The sequence below is a fragment of the Nematolebias whitei genome, chromosome 20 (assembly GCF_014905685.2).
Source record: "Nematolebias whitei isolate Nwh7 chromosome 20, NemWhi1, whole genome shotgun sequence".
NCBI classification, from domain to species: domain Eukaryota; kingdom Metazoa; phylum Chordata; class Actinopteri; order Cyprinodontiformes; family Rivulidae; genus Nematolebias; species Nematolebias whitei.
Genome location: NC_056517.1, coordinates 5817853 through 5837782, shown reverse-complemented (window position 1 = coordinate 5837782; position 19930 = coordinate 5817853). Strand labels below are relative to the sequence as shown.

Genomic DNA, 19930 nt, shown 5'->3' with positions numbered 1-19930 from the left:
CCTCCACGTCGGCCGCACCAGCTCCTCGGCCCTCCACGTCGGCCGCAATGGCCTCCAGAACCCCCTTGTCAGCCGAAGCAGCCTCCAGGGCTCCCATGTCGGCCAAGACTGCCTCCAGGACCCCCATGTCGGCTACAACGGCCCCCAGGACCCCCATGTCGGCTGCAGTCTCCAAGACATCCAAGTGGGCTGCAGCTCTGATCCTCCTGCCTGGTGTGGCACTGGTCCTGGTCTTGCCTTTGGTTTGGCCCCAGCAAGGCTTACACGGCCACCTGACCTGGACTTTTCCACTTTTTGGACAGTGGCCAGGCCGTCCACCAGAGTTTTGGGGCATCTCTGGAGGTCCCTTCGGACCTCCAACCTGCCTTTTTGCCCACCTCCAGTGCCCCCTCCACCCGCCCGGTTCTTGTTAGTTCTTTTTGTTTGGTGGTCCGTCAGGATGCCGGACCTTAGGGGGGGGGTATGTCACGCTCAGCGGCCCCCGCTGCCCCCCCATCTGTTTAAGTCTCTGCTCCTCATACCACAGCCCCTGTTTTTAGATCATTCACATCTTTTCCTGCTTTAGTTTTGAGTTCCCCTCTCATTCATTCAGCTCCTGTCACCCTGTGCCACGCCCCCTCCACCATCTACCGCAATCTACGTTCATGAGCAACACCTGTTTCAGTTCACTATTTAAGCTCCCTGTTTCTCCTCAGTCGCTGCCAGATAATTAGATTATTTCCATAGATATCCAGCGTTCCCTCTTCATATCCAGACCTGGGCATTGTACGGCCCCAGGGCCACATGCGGCCCTTTGGTTGACTCTCACCGGCCCCCGTAAGGGGAGTTACAAAATACATATGTAAACAAATGAAGTTAACCAAATCCAGATATAGATCCTCTCTCACTGATGATGTCAGCTTTGCTTCACATCTCCACCTCAGACCTTCAACCTGACTTTAACATTTACGTTAAAGCCCAACAGAGACTAGACTTCTCTCACTAAACAAGAAAAAAGAACTGAAAAACACCAAATGAGATGTTTAGACTACAAATGTAGGCACGTAAAGAACCGGGACTTGAAATCACAGTTCAGTGACGATCACTATTATATGATGTTTCATAATATTTGGAGTACAAAGACAATATTGTGATATATTTAGAAAGCTAAGAACTTTTTCCAGCAGTATATAAAACTCAAAATGAGTTTTGGGGTGAATGTGACTGAAAATGATCACTAATATAACTTCACAAATGGTAAAAATGTTAACAGTTTACCATTGTACTGGGAAATTTAATTGAATAAATGACATTTTTTGTAAGGAAACCTCGCTTTTTCATTGCTTAATCATAACAAATACTCTTACCAGCTTGTTAAAACAGTGCTATGTACTGCTTTTAATAATGAAATACTATTATTATGCTGTATTGAGTTAACTTAAAATCAGTTCTCTCTTGTAAATGAGTCCTCGAGGCTCGATGGGATTTACCTGTCTAAATAAAGGTTGAATGAAAAAGTCATTTGTGCCAGCCCTCCACAATATTTGTTGGTTCTCATGTGGCCCCATGGAAAAAATAATTGCCCACCCCTGGAGACCATAGCTTCGCCCACGACCTTTGGCTCTCGCTTTTGCCCCCGGACTGGATTCCTTGCCTATATCTGACCATATTGACGACTGCTTTTCCTCCTCCTTGACCACGATTTTTGGATTCCCCTTTTGGTTCTTCTGCCTGGCTGCATTCCTCTCTGGTTTTGACCCTTGCCTGCCCCTGGATAAAGTTCTGCTGCCTAAACTCCTCAGCTTCACAGCTCGCCCATCCAGCCTCACTACCTGTTCTTGCTCACGCTGCTGCTCTGTGCCCCCTTGCGCATGTTACCGGCTCCTGAGATTCAGACCGGTATCGGGATCCACCTGGCCCACATCTCAGACTGGTTCCAGAGACAGAAGGTTAGTGGCTTTATTCTTGTTTACTCTGTTCTGCTTACAGCCACTAATCTGTCTGTCTCCCCCAGAGCGGTCCGGTACCAGAACCAGAACCTCCTGCCAGACGCCGCCGGTTTTTAAAAATAAACTTTTAAACCTTTTTCTGAGTCTGTGCTTGTCCAATCCACACCAATCCGTGACAGGATACCGGTGGCCCCGCGACCCAAAAAGGAGGAAGCGGGTAAAGATAATGGATGGATGGATAAATTGTACTAGAGACAGCAAAAAGAAAAAGTGACAAATTACAGAACAAAACATGAATTTAAATTGACCTGAATATTTAAGGAGCGGTAAAAACCTTCTTTGTAACCAGACATGCCATTAGCCAGTATTGGCTAACAATCTGCACAGGAAGATCACAGTAAAAATAAATACTTTAGTGTAGTGACAAGGGTTATTTAATAGTTAAAATTCGTTATGAATTTTATTTTGAAGGGGCACCATTCTCAGCTCTGAAAGAACTCTGAAGGTCTGAAAATTAATTCAGATTATTATTTAATTACCTCAAATTACCCTTTTACACCGTGAGTTCTTTTATCTGAAGGATTCAGATGTCATAAGTAAAATACACAAGCTTTAATACAATTTTGTGATGTTTATTTGAATATATATGATAAAACAACTGTTGGAAATTATTTCTGACATTTAAATGAAGGCTTTGTTCACAACCGGATTTAAATGGAAATTAAGTGTCCATAAAAATTACTTGTTCGCAGGGATTAACAGATGAATCAAATTATTCTATGTGCTTTACCAAACCAATACAAGATGCAGTGTAAAACGATTTTGAAGTTTCAACAGTGCAGATTACTTATGAAATGTTAACTAAAAGAAATACGTTTTATCGTTCAATAGTAAAAATTTGGTCTGAAATTTAAAGAAAAATAATTACTGAGCTGAGTTAAACTAAATTGGTTAAAAATCTAAATTTTTGAACACCAGAGTCAATTGTCAGAGTACAGGTGAGCTTTCCTACCAGGAGTCGTCTTCAAAGGCTGCCTGAAGATAGCAGATATTTGACTCTCTATGATCCGATGGTCGGGTGATGTAAAGGTTGTAATTCTTCACATCCCTGACCTCAACACGAGGAGTTTGTTCACTGGCTCGTACGGTCAGCCTCGAGCGTTTCCTGGAATTCTGGACAGCTGTTAACTATTAGATGAAAACTGCAGGTGTTTGGATTGCTGAAAAGGATTCTATCAAACTTTGCCCAAAGTTGAAGCTAATTTTCTCCTTGGAAGTCTTCTGAAGGTTGTGTCTTAGAGCTTCATCTCCTCCTCGGGAGGGCTTCATCACTTCTTCATCATCATCTCTTCCGACTCTCCCTCTCTCTTTTTCTCTCATCTCCTCTCTTGTAAACAAATGACCACACCTCTGATTTGAAAGAGGTGGTTGAATTTGAACCAATCAAAATGAAAGGGCTGAACTTTTATCCACTAAATAAAGTATTATTTTAATCTGCTCTGTTGAAAAAGTCCATCCATCCATCCATCCATTATCTTTACCTGTTTATTCCATTTTGGGTCACGGGGGTCACTGGTGCCCATGTCCAGCAATCACTGTGCGAGGGGCGGGGTACACCCTGGACGGGTCGCAAGTCCATCACAGGGCCACATAGAGACAAACGAGACAAACAACCATTCACTCTCTCACTCACACCTAGGGACAATTTAGAGTTACCAATCAGCCTAACATGCATGTTTTTGGACTGTGGGAGGAAACCGGAGTACCCGGAGAAAACCCACGCATGCACGGAGAGAACATGCAAACTCCACCCAGAAAGGCCCCTGGACCGGGGTTTGAACCAAGGACCTGCTCGCTGAGAGGCAGCAGCTCTACCAGTTGCGCCACCGTGCTGCCTGTTGAAAAAGTCATCAAATAAAATCATTTAAGACACTTATCAACTTTAAATGAGGTTAAAAACAATACAAACACTTTGTCAACCTTATAAACAGAAAACAAGTTAGTAAACTTTTGGGCTACACAGGTTATTGTCAGCTGTAAGGGAACAACAAGGCAGTTATTTGGTTATTTCCAGGAAACACTTCTTTCATTACAGAGAAACTGTATTAATTCTCCTAGAATGTGAATAAAAAGTCTATCCATTTTCTACATGCAAGAAATGGGACTCAAGTGTCAAAGTTGGAATTCCTTTGAACAGAGTTAGAGATGCTGAAAACAAACTTTAAACTGTCCCAGGTTCTGAAGTGGGGGTGGACTGTCCTAGTTGTTCAAGGGATGAAGAGTTTCTTCTTTTTTTTTTTTTCAGAAACATCTTTACAGAATGAACTGCTCAGTTATAGAAATAAAAGGTTTGTTACAAAATGACATTCAGGGACGCAGGTACATCTCTACATCAGCAAAGATTTTGGAAGGGCTATGGGGACTTTGAGCATGCATTGACGTGTGCACAGACATTAACATGAAAGAATATATTTCTGCTTTTTAAAACGGTATTTTACTGGTGAATATTCTCAGTCATCCAGGACATGATAAATCCACATATAAAGGTTGAAAACAACTGGACAGAATTCACTACAGTCTGTTGTTTTTCAACCTTTATTTTTTTTCTTTCTTTCCAGGTTTAAAACAATGTTGTCACTTTAAAATTAAAGTGATTCCACACAAAATGCTCCCCCCAATGTTTTTGATTGTGTGTAAGTTATAAATATGTTTCAGTTCAGTTCACAGGGTACAAAAGGTCTTAGATAACTAACATTTTTACAAACTTATCAGCATGGTGCCTCGCTACATTGTTTAACCAGACCACACAGACTGAGCCAAGGTCAACAGTGAGAAGAAATATGTTTAATCTTGCTCTCATCTTTTTTTTTTTTTTTTGCTTCATTTTGGTGCTTTCTATATTGTTAAGCTCCTTTTATTTTCTTATGCTAAACAGTCTCAAACCACAAACCACTTTTGGCTTGTTCACCACATGCAGTGTTAATGCCTCTTTAGCGCATTCATTACAACCCGACTAGACTACTGTAACACGCTTTATGCTGGGGTCAGTCAGGTCTCCCTTTCACGTCTCCAGCTCGCCCAAAAACCTGCATCTCGGCTCTTAACAGGACGTAGGTTTGAGCACATTACACCAGTTTTATCCTCCCTCTACTGGCTCCCTGTACATATCAGAATAGATTTTAAAATTCTCCTGCTGACCTTTAAGTGCATAAATGGCCTTGCACCCTCATATCTCTGAGTTACCTCAACCATATGTTCCTTCTCAGGTGCTGAGATCATCTATCAGCTGCTTTTGGTTGCACCAAAAACCAGGCTGAAGCTCAAAGATCGAGCTTTTTCAGTCATTGGCCATAAACTTTGGAACAATCCCCCCCCCCCCAACATTAGACAGGCACTTCACTTCTTGTTTTTAAATCTTCTTAAAGGGCACCTGTTTTCTCTGACTTTTAACACAGTGTGATTTAATTTAGCATTTTATTGTTCTGCATTGTTTGTTTTTCTTTTGACGCTTTCAGTTAATGTTTTTTTTTTTTCTTTAAATCACTGCCATTGATTTTTTATTGTTAAGCACTTTGGTAACAGCTGCTGTTTTAAAATGTGCTTTATAAATAAATTTGACTTGACTTTACTAATAGCCTTAGTAGCTTTTGTCTCTTGCTGATGGGACTTAAGATGTGCTGCAATTTAGTCTTCACTTTTGTCATACTCAGTCACACAAAGAGGACTTATGCTTGGCAAAAATCCTGTCTTTATTTAACGCTCCTACTGTATAATGTTCATCCCTACATAGTTATTTGTGTCATAGTCAAATAGGATCACCCCAATATGTCTGAAAATACATCCATAAATTTACATAAGTCATTGCCTAATGCTATGATCGATATTATTAACTTTTTCTCATGAACGATACATACTTCTTCCGTTTTTTTATGTGTTGTAGGGGTGTAAAGATACACAGATATGTACCTATTAACAAACATGCACAGGTAAAACAGCATTGATAAAGCAGGTGTAAATCAATGCAGTTATGAGATTAAATCAAGATGCATCAGTCACAGTATTATCATTATCACAGGATTACAGCAATAAAATATGATCAATTTAAAATTTAAAAGTCAGCAGCAGGTTTTGTTTTTTATTTATTAATTTTTTTTTTTACACACAAGCATCCAATATAAAAAAAAAAGACAGAAAAGTTCAAGTTTAGTTTTGTTTGTGCATGTTAAACAGATTTGTTCTAATTTCTTCCAGTAGACAGCTTAGTTTATGGCTGCACTGCCTGTTATTTAGATGTATTGTTTTCTCTTTAGCAATATCTACAGGTCAGAGCAACTTCCACCAATGTAAACACAGCAATATACCCTCTAAAATGTGCTTGAAGTGATGAGAATCAAGTAATATTTCATGGATAAAAAAGCTAACTTCAGAGTCAGAGTCAGAGTCAGAGTTTCTTTATTGTCATTCGCACCTCATGGGGTACATGTGGTGGAGCGAAATTATGTACACAAGGTCCCAGTTACATCCAACAATAAAATGTATAAGAAAAAACAGTAATAACATCTAAGATATGAACTAAGAAAAACATCAACTAAATATACACTAAGCACTCATAACATAAAACATTGAACATCAGCACAAACATGAACATGAGTCTGTGAGCAGATGTGCACGCATGAACACATCAACATTGAAACAGATCAGCAGCAGCATGAAACAGATCAGCAGCAACATGATATGGTTTTTCACAGTGATTATTCTAGTTAGAGATTCATGAGTCTAACAGCCTCAGGGTAACTTAACTTATGTTTCATTCTATATACAGGAAAAAATAAATTGTGCTGCTCAGTGCAAAAAATACTGATTATAGGTCACTGATCCTATTTCAGATTTGATGTGCAAACAAAAGGCAAACAATTCAACACTAACTGCCATTTGAGTAGGATGGCTTTTTTTTATATACATAAAATGTATTCTCATTCAACTGTGACGCACCCAATCTAGCTGTTTGGTGAAAGATGATGTGCAGACTTGGACAGCAATCCCAGGGGTCAGCTGGGCTTTAATAAATAAATAATTTGATGAAACTATAAATTTAAGAGCTCCCACTTGAATCACAACCTTATTGTGGTAGAAAAGTTTGAGCGTCTGAATGATCCAAGGAGCAGTGCTGTCAGGGGCAACTGCCCCCTAGTAGGGTCTCTCAAGCCATATTGGTCCTAGGTGAAAGGCCAGACAAAGAGTGATTCAAAAGATTTGTATGGACAGAAAACAACAAGGAGCACAATGTCGATTGCCCAGATGTGGGTTTTCGGGGCCTCAACCTGGCCTGGGAAGGGGCTTGTTGATGAGCGCCTGGTGACTGGGTCTCTACCCATGGAACCTTGTCTGGGCTCAGCCTGAATGAACAACAGGGGTTTACCTTCTTGTGAGCCCACCAACTGCAGGAGGGGCCATACGAGTCAGGTGCAAATTAGCATAAGGTGCAAGCCTTGATGCTCTGACCCTGGTTTACCAAAGCTGGCTCTTGTGACATGGAACGTGACAAGGAAACTGAGCTTGACGTGAGAGTGATAGATACCAACTCTGTATTGATGGTCTCACCTCGTCATACAAGTTGTGTTCTGAAACTAATATCACTGAGAGAGGCTGGACCATATTCCACTCTGGATTTGCCCATGGTGAGAGGTCTTCGGGTGGGGTGATGGCTCTGATGGTTGTTTGTGCCTACATACCAAACATCAGTTCAGAGAACACAGTCTTCTTGGAGTCCTTAGTGTGGGTGCTGGAAGGTGCTCCAGCTGGGGACTCCTTTATTCTGCTGGGAGATTCCAATGTCCATGTGCATAACAACAGTGTGACCTGGCGGGGCCACATTGGGTGGAACAGCCTCTCTGATCTGAACGTAAGTGGTGTTCTGTTTTTGGACTTCTGTGCTAGTCTTGGTTTGTCCATCACAAACACTGTCTTCAACTGTGTTGACATTTTAGTCATGTCATCTGATCTGTGGCTATATGTTTTGGACACTTGGGTGAAGAGAGGAGCTGTCAACTGGTCACCACTTGTGAGTTGAATCAGATGGTGGGGGAAGATGCCAGACAGACCCAGTAGACTCAAGTGTGTAGTGAGTGTTTGCTGGGAATGCCTGGCAGGATAACCTGTCAGAAAGACCTTTAACTCACTCCTCCAAGAAAGCTTTAACTGAATCCCAGCTGAGGTAGGGGCATTGAGTCTTGGTGGACCCATGTTCCATGCCACTATTGCTGAGGAAGCTGCTGCTTTGAGCTGTGGCCACAAGGTTGCCAGTGCTTCTCATGGTATCCATCTTCAAACTTGGTGGTGGAAACCCCAAGTTAGAAAGGATGTGAACCTGAAGCTGGAGTTATCAGCTGGATGCCCCGTGAGCACCTCCCTAGGGATGTGCTCCAGGCACGTCTTACAGGGAAGAGGCCTCAGGGAAGACTTAGGACACACCAGAGAGACTATGTCTCTTGGCTGGCCTGGGAATGACTTTTGGTCCTCCCAGAAGAGCTAGAAGAGTTGGCTGGAGAAAGAGATGTCTGGATCACCCTGCTTATGTTGCTGCACCCACGACCCGACTCCAGAACAAGTGGAAGACAATGGATAGAAGGATGGATGGATAATTTTAAGGAATATAAAGAAAAATAAACCTAAGCACCATTTATACAGGGAAAACTATGCATTTATGCTTCTCATAAATTTGTTTCACCCCCTCATCAGGATAATGCTGGGTCCATCAAGTGTGAAAGAGTGCAAAGAACTCAACAGGTTTTCTGTAGCATAACGGTTAGTAAGTTTGATTTTTGCAACTTACAGGCATGTATGTGTTATTCATGCACTTTAATACAGGTTGCCCAAGTCTTTGCTTATGTGAAGTCAAGGGCACTGTAGCAGTGCTAAGTAGTCACGGGGCTGATTTAATGTGATCCTGCAGACAGGGAAATTAATCTTGTTCTTCACTGTGATAGATCTCAGAGGGATTTGCCAGGTTAAATAAATGAGTTAGTGAGTGACAATGTAGGTACATATGTAACTATGTAGGTAAATATATAAGTACGTAAGTAAATATGTAAAATAATAATAATAATAATAATAATAATAATAATTAGAAGACCTTGAGAGGATACTGATGCCCAGAGCATGTGTTTGGAACAACCCTTAGCTATAACCATGTCATACTTTAGCTCATTGTCAGCAAAATTCATTTAGGGATGGACATTTTTTTTTTTGTGTAAGCTATTGTCAAGTAGCTGTGGTCATCATCTTGAACCAAACTGACAACAAAAGATAATTGCATACACATTTTTTTACTGTAATATGTTCCTACAGCCAGAATCATCCAGTATGATTACCAGTAGATGCAAGTCAGTCCGAAGAGAGGAAAAACTGAGCAGGAAGATCAGAAAGGACAGCAAAAAGGAGAGCACAAAAAAGTGGTCATGAAAGTTGAGAAGAGGAGGAGTAGAGAAGTGTACGTGGGGGGACAGAACAAAAGAAATAGAAAGCGAGTAGTGAATTAAAAAGGAATGAGGAAAGTCGGCCATGTGAAACCGTGAAGTGCTGTTGAGAAAAGAGGTTGCAGGGGACAGTTATAGCCATCACCCTTATGAGGATGGGTGGTCAGATGAAGGACCGTGGGTAACAGTAGAGACAACAGAAGCAAGCTGTAATGAAAGATGAGACAAGAGGTATAGAAGTTGGAAAAAGTGTTACTCAGAGCAGTGCTTCTAATGTTTACATTGTCATTTGATTTCTGGTCATTAAACATTTTCTCTCCTAATGATGATATGACAAACACGACTTAAAATGTGGCTTATTTCATTATGTGGCGCTCTGCACTAAAGCCCTTCCCTAATCTATTTGTTTCTCCACAGCCCACTCCACTTTTTCACTTCTTTTAATCCCGTTTTACTTTTACTGCTTTTGCCTCCTACTTGCTTTCTTCTCTTTTTTATATTACAGTACAACAGAACCCCTCAATAATTTCTGACATTTTCTTATTATACATTTATATCTATACCAAAACATAGTTTTTAGTCTGAGTGAACAAAGTCTAAAACTCTACTATGAAATTATAGGTACTGCAATAGTGGCTCTGTGTTTTGGTAAATGGATAATCTGATCATTTGTATAGTTATGTTCTGTCCAATAGTTGTTAGTAGTTAGTATCCGCTGTGCCATCGAGCCTGGAGTATGGAGATAAAGACAGACGAGTCTTCCTTCAGAACAAAGTAATTGCTAAACAAAATGAAGGTCTTTTTTATTGTTTATTAGGCTTATCAAATCAGTCTTTCTCAAAAATGACATGTTTTTTATTTTTTTGCATTTGAATAGTCTAGAATTTCAAAAAGCACAGAAGTGTTACACAGCATCAGTACTTTTCTGTCGCCCACTACTACACTACAGTGAAACAAAACATATTTGAATCTTACTTGATTTGAAGAGGGAACAATGTTTTATACCTTTTTACCTGCATACTTACATTAAAATGATGACTCTGAATCATTAATTGGAAATACTGCTGATCTGAATTCAGTCTCTGACCTTGGCCAGCCCTCACCCTCTCTCCTGCTGTTCCTTGCAGTGAAAGCTTATGAAGTTATATTTTGTGCAAAACCAAATAACTCCAATCCATGCAGTTGAAAAAAAGTTAAAATTAACATGTTGGAACTTTATTTTTCTAAAATAAATAGGCACAAATGTTGAAATACCTCATTTTTATTTTCTACTTTTTTTACACAGTGTTGATCCATACTTATAAAGATTGTAATATGTTTAAATGTAAATAGCATGTTATAAACTAGAAAGTTGCTGGAGAAACTTTGATGGGGACTGCCAAGCTGCTGACAATTTTAAAATGTGATTTGATTATATGTTTGGGATTGTTGTCAGCTACCACTGTACCAAATTTCAGCTGAATAGCTCTAAAAATGGGAGCATTATCATTTTTTTCTTTTTTAGCTAAGTCGGCCATCTTTGATTTTTGATTTGCTTTAGGAATGTATAACAACTCACTCTCAGCTACAACCTTGCTACATTTCATCCCAATATATAAAAAAAATAACTGATTTATAGTCAATTATGTGTTTGCTGAGGCTGCTGTGGCAGCCATCTTGAATCAAAATGGCTCCAAACGTTAACCAGTTTTAGAAGGTGCCTTCTATGCATTGCATAATGCACTGCCTTTCTTGCATGTTGAACCAAAATGGCTCCATACGTTATTCAGTTTCTCTGAAGAGTTTTCTCCAATTCATTTCCTATGGGAAATTTGGCATCTTTGTTAGCAAAATATGTCGCCATGGTAACTGCAAATGTCAATAAAAGTATTTGCACACTTCCCGGAGCCGGGCCGGTCGTTTTGATGTAACTTTTGTGGGGGTCCACGCTGCGGTTTGGGCCGCATTAAAGTTGAAAAAGATACACTTTTCAGGTGTAGAATAATAAGTGGGCAGTCACCAACTAGTTCCTCGAGTTGGTGAAATATTGCGTCTTTGTTCACAAATTACATCGCCATGGTAACTCGAAATGACAATAATAGTAATAGCACACATCACGGGCCGAGCCAGTCGTTTTGATATGACTTTTGTGGGGGTAGACGCTGTGGTTCGGGCCGCATTAACAGAGATAGAAATGTAGACTCACTTCCGAGGTGTAGAATAATAAGTGACAGTCCCCAATAAACTAAATTTTAGAGAATATTATAGAAAAAGCTGTAGAAAACTAGCAACCCTTCTGGCAGTATTTTATTTTTAAATTAATAAGGTGCAGCATTATAATGCAATGGATTCCATCACTGCAAAAACACTGAGAATACGGTATTAACTTTATTCTGCAACATTAACAGTTTGATCATAAGTAACAACCTTGCTGTAAGCAATAGTGAAATGTCTTAAAAAGTTACAAAGTACTAAATTCTTTCAACTTAGTAACATTATGTCAGAATGAGAACAAAGCTCTTACTGTCAGTTAATAAAATACTGTAAACTCAACTGACAATAATTTACTGTTCATGAAAAAAATAAATCATCAATCTATAATGTCATACAGCATCTTATTTACAGGACCTGTGCTTTAAACTTTGCAATACGGTGACGTCAAGTATTTTATACGTATTTACAAGAAAATCTGTTATAGTTTGGTATAAAATCAACATCCTATATTTTAGTACCTGTTATTTTTTTATGCGTAGAAAAGAACTGACTGCTTGTGCTGGATTTGATTGTTCTCATTTCATGCTCCAAAGTAGAGGTGGACTCACTCTTAGTACACGGTGCTGAACTCTCCTGAGAGGCTCCTGGGCTCTTTGCTTAGCTACTGCTGCCAAGTAATCACATCCCACCACTTCACCTCACATGTCACACAGAACCCACTGCTCCTTTGAGCACTGATGTATCTAAATTTAGTACCGTTCAGTCTGGAACTTCAGTTCCAAAAACTCCAGCATCTGCTCTCTGCAGTTAGATGTTTAGTGACGATTGTTGACCCCTGGAAGTCCCTTTAACTTTATGACAGTAAATGTTCCACAGGGGGAAACCGACCACCTTATTTGACTGATTAAAAATTGTCTTGTTTTTTGTTTTTTGTTTTAACCTCACAAAAACTTTTAATAAAAATACTCAATTTAAATGACATTTTCGAAATTTTAACTCTTTAGGGTTTTTTGTTGACAATAAATCCTCCTATTTATGGATTTTTTATTGACAGCAATTATTGAAGGAAAAAATAAAGAATAATTTCCCCATATTAGTACGCTCAAAATGATTTTGTTTGACAATTTTTTTAAAAATTCCAGTCTGGAGTTTTGCGAAGACCCTCCAGCTCACTCTTCAGATCCGGTAACTAAAAAAAGAGGTAACGTTTTCGGTCAAAAAGCTGTCTCTTAGCGGTATGACATGGAGGTATTTGTCTAATCATTTTTTCTTTCGTGTTTTTTTACTCTTTTACTTGATTCTAAACTGTTTTTTTCTTGTAGTGACCCAAATACACAGTAGTCCCTCGTTTATCGCAGGGGATCCGTACCCAGAAGTCCTGCGATAAGTGAAAAACTGCAAAGTAGAAATAGTAGTACAAGGCCCTATTTACACGGACACGATGGGGGGAAACATAGTTTTTTTTTGTATATTAATTAGAGGAAAAGATTTGCATTGACACGGTCGGATTTTGGGTTTACATGCATCCGGAGGATTCCCCCCCCGCCCTCCCAAATCCGCTGTAGTTACCATGCCGGGTCATTAGATGGCGCTGTGAATTTTGTACCTTCACCTAATGCGCATAGTGCTGCCTCTGCACACTGTTTTCCTCTGGGCTAAAAGCTCAGCTAACAACAACATAACAGCAAGTTAAAGCTGGATTTTGGATAAGAGTCGACAAATTTGACGCCAAGCGGGACCGCTTCATCTAACAGCTCTACACCGGTCGCTGAGTGGACCAGAACTGAGTCGACGATGTCGGACTTTATTCCTTGATAATCAGTAGCTGTATGAATGCTGAATGTTTTAAGTTGCATTAATCAAAGGAGTGACTTCCTGAACGAGCCAGATGGACAACGTGTGACATCCAGGATGAAAACAGAGGAAGAGTCCGGTTCATTAACGCAGTTTACAGTTAACTTATTTTTAATAGTGTGTTCAGTTTAATTATCAGTGTTTGTGTGACATACAGTTTGTGGTGTTGAATAAATAAATAAATAAAAATTAAACCTGATGTCTTCATTTTCAACTTTAATAACATGCAATATGTTTAGCGTCATTTTATTCACATAATTTGAATTACATAATGTCCAGATAGCTTCATTATATATCGCAAACTTAAGATAAATACTGTTTATCATTATTAAACCTGTTATTTAGCACATAGTATGTTCTAGTGTAGCGCGACGTGTATGCGTGCCTCGTTCTATAAACAATGACATTAGAACTGGATCAAACTGTGTCTCTTGCAAGACAGATGTTGGTCACAGCACCTGGAATCTGACGTAGATTAACTACGAGATTAAAAATATATTCCATCAGTCGTAGTTCAGAAAGCAGTGTATCCGCCACCATGTTGATAGAAATATAGCGTCTGTCCGCGCGTGCATGTGCGCATGTGGTTTAACACAAAGCCTCAGCGGGAGATGTTCACAATATCAGCGGGGGGGTCAGCGAAAAACCTCCACTCTGGAAGGTGGATTCAGAAACCTCTGGATTCAAAGAGGGGGGCTACTGGTGTCGTGTAAATGATCAGCGGAACCGCAGAGAGAAACCTGCGGATGCACTCAAAATATGCGCCGTGTAAACGGACCCAAGTAGTAAGTAGTAGTTTATATTAGTATATATATATATATATATATATATATATATATAAATGTATGTATGTATAAAGGTGTTTTAAACCCTTCCCACACTCTTGCAATATTCTAAACAATGTTTCTAAACTCTAAACGCTCTAAAAGAGCACAGAATTTTATGATTTCTCTCTCTGCTTCCGCTGCTCCCAGCCACCTGCACGTGCTCTTGGCCACACCCACTTTTCCACTCTGCACGGAGAACAGCTGATCAGCTGCAGCAGGAAGCTTACCCTGCAGCGTGGGCTGCAGACAGGTGCAGCAGGTGCTAAATATTTTAAAAATAATTTATTGTAAATAAAAATTCCATTCCGATCTTGCAGCTCATCCATCATTCAGCCAATTGTGTGTCATGTCCAATCTTATTTTGAAAAACCGCAATAGAGCGAGTCCGCAAAATATGTACTGCGAAGTAGCGATCTACTACTGTATTACCAGCTTCTGCAGCACTTTGCAACCTTTGATAATGTCCTGCTTTGGGTGAAATAAAGACCTGCCAACCATTGTTAAGAGTTAAATTGAATTGCGTCGCTCCAGGTGGCTGCATGTTGGAGCAGCTCTGTTACTTTCATTCTGAGATTTTGCTTTTGGAAACTTTAATTCCTCTTTTGCTGAATGCAAAGCACATTTTTTGGATGATTGATGATTGTTTCCTCTGGTATCAGATGCTGTGCAGCTCAAAGGATTTTTACTGAAACTTTTTTTAGTTTTGGACATTTTGTTATGATGCGTAACCATGGCAACAAGGCAGTTTTCTACAACCAACAGCAGCTGATTAACGTCTCAAACGCTCAAATAATATCTCAACTACAGCCCCAAATCTCAAATGAGTTGAAAAGGATGTTCTGTGGACGCATTCTCATCTACCTGCCAGCTGTGCTCGAGTGTCTGACCACTGAGATCCTGGAACTAGCAGGAAACACGGCTCATGACAGCGAAAGGACAGGATCGTTCCTCGGCACCTACAGTTGGCTGTCCACAGTGACAAGGAGTTCGGCAGACTGCTGGGAGGAGTGGCCATCGCTTTGGGATGACTTCTGCCTGGCATTCGGGTGGTCCTACAGCCCGAGGGAACCGAGAGGCCAGCTGAGTCTGGGTGGACGGATCGGACGGCATCTGCAGCCAGTTTCTTAGGATCCACTGTGGGATGGACCTTTACAAGAGATCCTTCCTGCCTACAGTCATCAGCATCTATAACATCTCTTAATGAAATGAGGATAACGAGCTACAACAACAAATTATTTCCCTCTGGGATTAATAAAGTATTTTGAATTGAATTGAATTGAATTGAATTGAATTAAAGGGTTGTAAGCTCAATCATCCAGGTAGATAACAACAAAAAAGGTTAAATTGTGTCCTCTGGAACATTGTCTTTAACTGAGAAATGTTTTGTCCCCCATCCAGAGGACTTCCGCAGTCTACAGCCTTCCAACCAGATCTGTCCCATAGGTAGCCTTCACTGCTGAGTTTCAAGACAACCTTCTGCTGAAATCTCAAAAGTAGGCTTTTAACACATGCAGAACATAGACAGCCAAAACAATAAATCATCCAGATGGCCATCTGGCCTAAAACATTTGATTGAACTTAAAGAACCTGGCCCAGATGATACGATTTAACCTTTTTTATTGTCAAGACTTCATCACTGCCTCGTCTTGCCTTTAAAAATACAGACAAACCATCTTTCTCATTTAGAAACCATATTGGGTAAGTATAATTTTTTACACCACACAATAAAACTTGTACCTAAACTCCTGTGGGCCATCAGGCCCAAAGCAGATAAACCTTTTTTTATTTTGCAGTAACAAAATCTCTTCTGAAATCCCCCCAGCACACCGCTCTGTATTTATTTATTTCCTACCATCTTTTCGGTATAGGATGATCTCCACTTTCCTCTCTTCGGACCCCAGCAGGGCCTGTGCCATCTGGGCGATAGCCAGGCGCTTGGTGTCAGGACCATACAGGAAGTTGCAGGTACACGGCTTCTGCATGATCTCAGCCCGTGTGTAACCACACATGTGGCAAAAACCATCGTTACAGAAGATGATGGCGCAGTTCTCCACTCTCGCATTGGCAATCAGAAACTTACGACCTGTGGAAAGAGTGAGGAAAGTTTCTGCTTTAGGATTTGTATTTTTATTAACACAGCAACACCAAAAAAAACCAAAAAAAAAAATCAAATTTAGAAGAATAAACGAAATTAATTCTAATAGTGTGAAAAATGTTTAGATTTAGAGGATGAGTATGAATAAGTATATAATGTACATATCCATCCTTTGTCTACAGTAATAAATATATTTTTATAGTTTATGGATTCAACAAATGATGTTGATGTTTTAAAAACAAACATTTTTTTTTCTTTCAAATGACATGCTACATGAATTTAGATTCAGTTTTTAAAACTGATTGACATGTCATGTATACCAGAGATAGATGATTAGCTTCATTGTTAAAAGGCACATAAATGGGATTTAAAGCTCAAATCAGAAACAAAAAACAAATTAAAACAAATTCCTAAAAATTGCAGATTGCCTTTTGTTTTAAACATGTCAAAGTTTAAAACTAAAATGTTGCGTTATCTGTCAGGACTCACATTAAAACCGTTCAGTGGTTTATGAGATTTTTTTTGATTGCAGACAATATAAATACACACAAGCAATTACATGTTCCCCTACTTTTCAAGGGAGGGTTAAAAGTAAATAAATAAATAAATAAATACAACATGAAATTTATAATTGTGTATGCCCAATGAAATAAATAAATGTCCCATTAAATAATTAAATGTATCATTAAATTAAGAAATGCACAAATAATTAAATGTCCCATTACATAAATACATGTACCTTTTTAAATACTGACTCTAATTAGAGACAGAAGCAGGTCTCCTGACAAAAAGACAGGAGAGAGAATTGCAAGAGGTAGAGCTGAAAATAATGATGTTCCACTCCTGAGTAACGAAACAATAAGATTAAGAATGAGATCATCGGAGGTACAGCACAGATTGAAGGACTGGGAGATAAAGTTAGAGAGAGTCATAGGAGCAGGCTGAAGCCCAAAACAATGGAAATTATCCTCGTTTTGAAAAATAAATCTTTGAACGTTAATCAAAGCCTCTTCCCACATAAATCACTATCCTGACTGCATGAGCAAATCTGTAATTTGTTCTTTAATATCCGTCCATCCATTTTCTTCTGCTTATCCGGGGTCGGGTCGCGGGGGTAGCAGCCTAAGTAGGGAGGCCCAGACTTTCCTCTCCCCAGTCACTTGGTCCAGCTCCTCCAGAGGAATCCTGAGGCGTTCCCAGGCCAGCCGAGAAACATAGTCCCTCCAGCGTGTCCTGGGTCTTCCTCTAGGTCTTCCTCTGGGTGGGACGTGTCCGGAACACCTCACCAGGGAGGCGCCCAGGAGGCATCCTAACCAGATGCCCGAGCCACCTCAACTGGCTCCTCTCAACGTGGAGACGAACTCCTCAGTAGCTGATACAGCTTTGGACACCTGGGTCTTGAGGGGAGTGCATTCACTATATGATCTCTATGTTGATGGTAGATTGACCTCTTTTGAGCAGCTGGTACAGAAGTTTAATGTCCAGCTGCTGAGACATTTTGTGAGATCTAACTCTGATAGCTTTCCTTTGTACCCTCTAAACATTTTGTGGCTAAGATTTTGGAATGCAGGTCTGACACCAAGGGGGGCCTTAGTAAGATCTGCACACTGCTCAGTTCGTACCATGAGACCAGTTTGGACTCTTAAACTGAAATGCAGACTTTTGGCAATCTATTTTTGACCCTTCTCTGGGATATGTGGAAAAACTGTGCATCCTTTACCAATCATCTTACTGGGATGGTCCCTGTGGATAAGTCCTTCAGCAAGTACGAGAAGGATGTGATTTGGCTCTCACCTGGCCAGAAGACTGGTTTTGTGCAAATGGAAGGACCCACACCCCACAGCATATGTACATTGGATAAGAGACGTATTATATCATATCCAACTAGAAAAAATAATGTTTTTTCCCAAATAACTTTAATCTCAAACTGCTGATTTACTTGTGCTTAATTCAGTTTTAATGGTAGACCAGGAGACAAAGTGTTTTAGTTATCAGGATCCTCTTTTGTGGAACCAATTTCCATTTTTGGTCTGTGAGGTTGACGTTCTGACGAGGCTTACGAACAAGCAGAAGATAATGGATGGATGGATGGATGTCTCACGACAACCTTTGCTGTGAAATGGTTTTATATAAATAAACTGAATTGAACAGATTATTAGATACTACATATGAGCATATAATGATGATTAAAGAAAAGCGGATAGCAATAAAATCACCAAATAAATTATGAGCACCTGCTTCATAAAGATTTACTTTTTCAGGTTTCACGACACAACCTGAGGGAACAATGATATTATTGCACCTGGGACTGACAAAATATTTATTATTCCCATTGGAATAATAAATAAATAGAAAAAAAATACAATATTCAAAAGCAATAGAAGGTATGTCCAAGTCCAAAAAACATCAAGCAGACACTAATTGCTTTTTATTGTCTTATTTAATTAAACAGAGATAGTTCACTTCTCTTAACTAGTGTCATTATTCCTTATTTTTGTAACTTGTAAAACAGAAGTAGTTTCAGGTTTTCACTAGCAAAATGAAAAAAAAGAAAACTTCTTAAAGTGTGATGGACTGGAGACCTGTCCAGGGTGTGACTGCTGGACATGGGCACCAGTGACCCCCATGACCCAACAAGGAAGAAGCGGGTAACGATGGTGGATGGATGGATGTGGTGCAATCTGTTGGACTAGCTGGGTATCAGTCATAGCTACTACCACCCCTGATTTTAGCTTAATAGTTGTAACAAATAAAATAAAAATAAATGACTGTGCTGTGGTCGTTTTTGTGTTCACTAAATCAGTTAGCTGTGGTGGCCATCTTGAATCAGGCTGACTCCAAAAGTTATTCATTTGTAAATGTGCATCCAATTCCTAGTTCAACAGATAACACCTTGCACCACACCCCACCTGAAGACCATGCATCCTGTTGAGGTTTGTGGAAAAAACTGCAAGCCCCACAGTAGCTAGAGGTACACTAGGCAAAGAACACATTACAAAACCCCGCCCTGATGAACAACCTGTGCACGCGCCAACAAGAGCCACAGGAACAAAGCTAATTTACATTTAAAAGATCACTCCATGAAAAAATCCTCAAAGACCACGTAACTCAAACCACAAATGTGCAAATTCACACAACACGTCGAAATGCCATTACAGACATGCAAATAAAACTCCAAATCATGTCCCCACCGTGAAGCATACCTGAGTCACAGAGGCACAGAAAGTGCTAGGTCTCCTGCACACCCCAATGCTGAAAATATGTTGGATTCGGAGTGACAGTGTCGGAAAATTGTCCAACAATGTGGAAACTGTGCACTTTTAAAAAGCAAAGAATTAATAAGTGATATCCTTTTGGGAAGAGGCTAATCTTTTGTGAAGGTGGAAAATGTGACTTTGTTTCTTCATAAAGCAGCCCCACTTTATCTCCACAAGCAGATGGGGAAAGGTTGCCTGGTGGACCTACCCCACAACGAGTTGGAGTTCTGGTCAAAGGTTCTGAGAGGAATTACTGTGGGCGCTAAAGTGGTTCGGTGTCACCCCAGAATTGCTCTTGTGA

At 40.0% G+C, this 19930-nt stretch overlaps 1 protein-coding gene across 1 annotated transcript in view; it reads right to left on the bottom strand.

Moving 5' to 3' along the window:
• The window catches only part of LOC119426478 (potassium voltage-gated channel subfamily H member 2), a 166898-nt gene extending 150597 nt beyond the window's left edge, over window positions 1-16301 (bottom strand). Inside the window, exon 1 of the mRNA XM_037694039.1 lies at window positions 16130-16301. Coding sequence (XP_037549967.1) covers window positions 16130-16286 — 157 coding nt within the window. The 5' untranslated portion in view covers window positions 16287-16301. The remainder of the gene's footprint in view (window positions 1-16129) is intronic.
• Window positions 16302-19930: the final 3629 nt, after the last annotated feature.